The sequence below is a fragment of the Hordeum vulgare genome, chromosome 6H (genome assembly GCF_904849725.1).
Source record: "Hordeum vulgare subsp. vulgare chromosome 6H, MorexV3_pseudomolecules_assembly, whole genome shotgun sequence".
NCBI lineage: Eukaryota > Viridiplantae > Streptophyta > Magnoliopsida > Poales > Poaceae > Hordeum > Hordeum vulgare.
The window spans coordinates 458,667,466-458,672,990 of record NC_058523.1 but is presented as its reverse complement, the minus strand read 5'-3'; the positions used below and the strand labels follow the sequence as shown (position 1 = coordinate 458,672,990).

The following is a 5,525-nucleotide window of genomic DNA, read 5'->3' as shown; positions in this document are numbered from 1 at the left end:
AACGGTTTTTTTACCACGGTTGCAAGGATTGTTTACCTTACGCATAGTTCGTTAATGCAGTTGTCCGTTGCTTTGAGTTTACACTTTGGGTGGGGCTCGCAACTTAATACCAGCGAGATGTTCTGGATAGATATCTCAAGGTGGATGATTAGTAAGTAGATGTTGATGAATAAACGGTCTACTTGTCTTGACGTACTTCCCATTACTATTGAACCTCTAACTATCAAGTAGCATAATTAGCATTGCGGTGCTTTCATAATTCTGTCAATTACCCAACTGTAATTTGTTTACCCCAGCATAGTTGTTTATCGTCTTTTGGGAGAGAGACATCACTAGTGAACATCATGTGACTCCGGTCCATATCACCACCATTGTTTACACCTCCACTATTTACTGTTTTCATTTACTTTTCCGTTGCAATTACTATTACTTTTCCTGCTTGTGCTTTGATTCTTTGCATACTACAAGGCCGGAGATATTGACAACTGATGTCTACTATGCAACCTTCTTCTTGTAGACGTTGTTGGGCCTCCAAGTGCAGAGGTTTGTAGGACAGTAGAAATTTTCACTCAAGTGGGTGACCTAAGGTTTATCAATCGGCGGGAGGCGTAGGATGAAGATGGTCTCTCTCAAGCAACCATGCAACCAAACAACAAAGAGTCTCTTGTGTCCCCAACACACCCAATACAATGGTAAGTTGTATAGGTGCACTAGTTCGGCGAAGATATGGTGATACAAGTGAAAAATGGATGGTAGATATAGGTTTTTGTAATCTTAAATTACGAAAACAGCAAGGTAACTAATAATAAAAGTGAGCACGAACGGTATTGCAATGCGTGGAAACAAGGCCTAGGGTTCATACTTTCACTAGTGAAGTTCTCTCAACAATGATAACATAATTGGATCATATAACTAGCCATCAACATGCAACAAAGAGTCACTCCAAAGTCACTAATAGCGGAGAACAAACGAAGAGATTATTGTCGGGTACGAAACCACCACAAAGTTATTCTTTCTGTTCGATCTATTCAAGAGTCTGTAGTAAAATAACATGAAGCTATTCTTTCCGTTCAATCTATCCTAGAGTTCATACTAGAATAACACCTTAAGACACACATCAACCAAGACCCTAATGCCACCTAGATACTCCATTGTCACCTCAAGTATCCGTGGGCATGATTATACGATATGCATCACACAATCTCAAAATCATCTATTCAACCAACACATAGAACTTCAAAGAGGGCCCCAAAGTTTCTACCGGAGAGTCAAAACGTGTGCCAACCCATATGCATAGGTTCCCGATGTCACGACACCCGCAAGTTGATCACCAAAACATACATCAAGTACTCACATGAATATCCCATTGTCACCACAGATAGACACGTGCAAGACATACATCAAGTGTTCTTAAAGACTCGATCCGATAAGATAACTCCAAAGGGAAAACTCAATTCATTACAAGAAGGGAGAGGGGGAAGAACATCATATGGTCCAACTATAGTAGCAAAGCCCACGGTACATCAAGATCAAGACATCTCAAGAAAACGAGAGAGAGAGAGATCAAACACATAGCTACTCGTACATACCCTCAGCCCCGAGGGAGAAATACTCCCTCCTCATCATGGAGATCGCCGGGATGATGAAGATGGCCACCGGAGATGGATTCCCCCTCCAGCAGGGTGTCGGAACGGGATCCTGATTGGTTTTTGGTGGCTACAGAGGCTTGCGGCGGCGGAACTCCCGATCTAGGTTTCTTTTTGGGGGTTTCTGTATTTATAGGAATTTATGGCGGTGGAATTACGTCGGTTGGGCCCACGTGGAGGTGACAAGCCTGCTAGGCCCGGCCTAGGGGGCGACCTGCTGGGCTTGTGACTCCGTCGTGGCTCTTCTGGCCTTCTTCCAAAGCTTAGGGGGTCGCTTTTGGTCCAAAAAAATCATCACGAAAGTTTTATTCCATTTGGACTCCGTTCTGAAAAAGGTCAAAAACTCGGAAAAAAACAGAAACTGGCACTAGGCACTGAGTTAATAGGTTAGTCCCAGAAAAGATATAAAATTGCATATTCATGCATATAAAACATCCAAAGTTGACAAGATAATACCATGGAACCATCAAAAATTAGATACGTTGGAGACGTATCAAGCATCCCCAAGCTTAATTCCTGCTCGTCCTCGAGCAGGGAAGTGATAAAGACCGAATTTTTGATGTAGAATGCTACCTAACATATTTGTCCTTTGTAACTTCTTTCTTGTGGCATGAATGTTCAGATCCGTAAGATTCAAAACAATAGTTTACTATTGACATGAAAACAATAATACTTCAAGCATACTAGCATAGTAATCATGAACTTTTGAAATACACTACAAGAAATCTGTTAATCCATGACGGCCCTCGTCTGTCATGGACCAGCCAGAAACTGTCATGCATGTACATGCATGATGGATTTGAAATCTGTCATGTATATCGCGTCATAATTTGACATAGCACCTTCCATGACGGATCTTGACCGTCGTGGATTTGCCCCAGGCCCGCCAGACCTAAACTGGGATATGACGGAACAATCCATCATCGATTTACATGACGTGGAACCAACTTGGTATCTACGTGGATGCGAGCATAACCCACATAGTAACCAACCCAATTAGGTTTTGGGCCCAATAATTTCATTCCAGCCCAACCGATTAGCCCTTTTTTCAGCCCAACTTGTCTTGTCATTGCATCACAATTTTCAAAGACATCCAATTATATTCATTCAACAAGACAATACAAATTTCCAACAACCTGGTCTGATTTCAAAAACCAAAATTAATATCAAAACATCACTAGCATATTTACAAGGTGCTATAAGCATAAGCATTTAATAAAAATCAAGTAATATGTATCATTGAAACTACACTACTAGGTGATTTTACTCTCCAACACTACACCGCCACTTCCAGGAAGCCATTCAGACCCACGTAATTCCTGGTAAAAAGCCCCAGTCACCAGTCACACAAACTAAGTGACAAACCTGCAAAGAATATAGAACACATAAAAAATTATACTGCATAACGGCCAGCTCCCAAATGAATATATAGAGTAATAATATTAGTTGTACAAATGTGACATTTTATTGTCCAAACATAGAAAGGTCAACGTCATTTTAAAACAAAGTATGGACAGATCATTTCATATTCATTAAGTACAACTAGAGGCATAATTTCTTCCTCAATTAAAAGTAATTCTTCAATAAACTTGCTTCTCGTATGTAATGTAAAATAAAAACATTTTAGCAAGTTAAGATTCATTTAGTGATCTTATTATGCTAAGAGTAGACTAGCAGGAATCTGTGAGCACATGCCTCGTTTACATGCGCAACTCTGGCATATGCATACAATTTGAAATCTATCACTCATACAAGTATACAACAAGCTCACAAAAATGTATCCTATTCGTGAACTTCCAGTGTTAAAATAGCATGCAGATATTTCAAACTAAAATATTAGCTATAATATGTTGGAAGTTCAGTTTTATATTGTTGCTAACAAACAAGTTAGGCGATGAGAGAAAAGTTCAGAATATGTATTTACCTCATTTGATCTGTCAACATGGATCAACTTTTCGTATTGTATCGACGTAAACCAATGTTAACTTCTGAGACTAGACAAACCAAAAAACTAGCATAAGAAAAATCTTACAGAATAATATTAAATAAACTCAATTAGATATTTTTGATATGAATAGATAGTAGAAATAAGATAATTAGAACAAACATAAAAAATGAATTACAAGTTCTCCAAAGTTCAGAAATCTTATGGTGCGTAGAAATGATAATAATAAAGTATTTACACCAAAAAAATGGGTCGGCATAAACTTTAAAAGTTCAAGTATCAATACTTTTGGCATACTTATTCTATATGCTCAAGGCTAGGTGTTGACAACTTGACAAAAATTAAGAGTTCTACTCCCTCCGTTCCTAAATATAATTCTTTTTAGAGGTATGACTACGGAATACACACGGATGTATATAGACATACTTTAGAATGTAGATTCACTCATTTTACTCCGTATGTAATCTGTAGTGAAATCACACAAAAGACTTGTATTTAGGAATGAGATGAGCATTATTTATTACAAGAAATATTAATGAAATGAACCATTATGTTTGTAAACAAGGGTTGAGCATGCGTAGAAAGACTACATCAGCTTGCACAAGAACATCAGATTTAATTTATTTCATGGCTTAAGCAACCTGGAAAACTCAATAACACATTTACACAAAAGCTTATGAATCTCATAATACATTTTAATTATATTCCTTATTCCATGTCAAATGATTGAATAACTAACCGTAAATAGTTCACATAAATGTATGTTAGTAGCAGCAGACTAGGTCCCTGTTTCTTTAAAAAGTCCTAGGACTGTTTTTAGTCCCAACTAAAAAGTCTCTTGTCCCTACCCGTTTTTTTTCAAGGACTAAATATGGACTAGAGGTCACTAAATGACATGCAAAAAGACCATGTTACCCCTAGTAATATACTAGAAGTTATTAAATGACATGCTAAAAGTAGGGGCATTGTTGGTAAAAGAGCCAAAAAAGTCCCAAAAAGTCCCTCCCATAGGGACTTCTTCCTTTAGTCCCAAATACCCCCTTTTAGTCCCTAAAAGTCCCTCATGTTTCTTTCACATGGGACTAAAAGGGACTTTTTTTAGTCCCTACACCAAAAAGTCCCTGGAAAGAAACACCCCCCTAGCACACAAGCACACCCTACACAGTATGACACACATGATTAGTTGGTGGATCCAGGAAGGAATTTCATGCCATGAACACACGCTAGCCGATCGCGTAACAGTTTCCTAGTCAGAATTTTGGCATCCTCGGATCTAATGTTAACATCATTCATGAATCATACATCACATCCTAAATACTACTGTACATTCCTGACACCTGACCCTATTAGGAAAAAACCAATCACCGAATCACAGTCGGATCGATGGCTTGGAGCAACACTAAATCCTGGCGGCAACGCATCCAAATCTAGCGCCCGTCTAACGAGGAGCGGATGAGGCAGCGCATCGCACCGTACGTACCTAGCTCGTCGCCCGGCGGGCGGAGGAGCAGTCCGAGTGCTGCGCGGCAATGTCAGCGAAGGAGGCGCGACCGACGAAGATCTGAGCCAGGAGCTCGCCGAGGCGCATGGCGGCGTCGGCGCGCGTGGTGGCGGAGATGACCTGGCCCTCGGGGTCCTTCCACGACGCCTTGCGCCGGGACCCCTCGTGCTTGATCACAATGAGCGACGCGCGCACCGTCTCCTCCCCCGCCGCAGACCCCGCTGACGCCATCTCTCCCTCCCTTGCTCCGCCGCTCGTCGCTCCGGTCGCTTAGGCAATAGGGAGGTGGAGAAGGAGACGGTTGGGACAGCGGCGAGGGAGATCGACGGGGAGGCAGCGGCGCGGGAGATATAGGGGGCGGCAGCCAAGCATGCACGAAGGTTGGGCATGGATCTGAATCGGGAGGAGAGGGGGAGAGGAGTCGGCGGATGTG

General features: G+C 41.2%; 1 protein-coding gene across 1 annotated transcript; it reads right to left on the bottom strand.

Annotated features, from left to right (window-relative positions):
• Positions 1-5,071: 5,071 nt before the first annotated feature.
• LOC123405599 (peptidyl-prolyl cis-trans isomerase Pin1-like) lies at positions 5,072-5,323 on the bottom strand. The gene has a single exon (XM_045099231.1). The coding sequence runs from the start codon at positions 5,321-5,323 to the stop codon at positions 5,072-5,074; it is 252 nt and encodes an 83-aa protein (XP_044955166.1).
• Between the last annotated feature and the right edge of the window lie 202 nt (positions 5,324-5,525).

What these genes read in the sequence shown, in the direction of transcription:
- LOC123405599 (XM_045099231.1), bottom strand. Translation starts at nt 5,323, where the DNA reads ATGGCGTCAGCGGGGTCTGCGGCGGGGGAGGAGACGGTGCGCGCGTCG.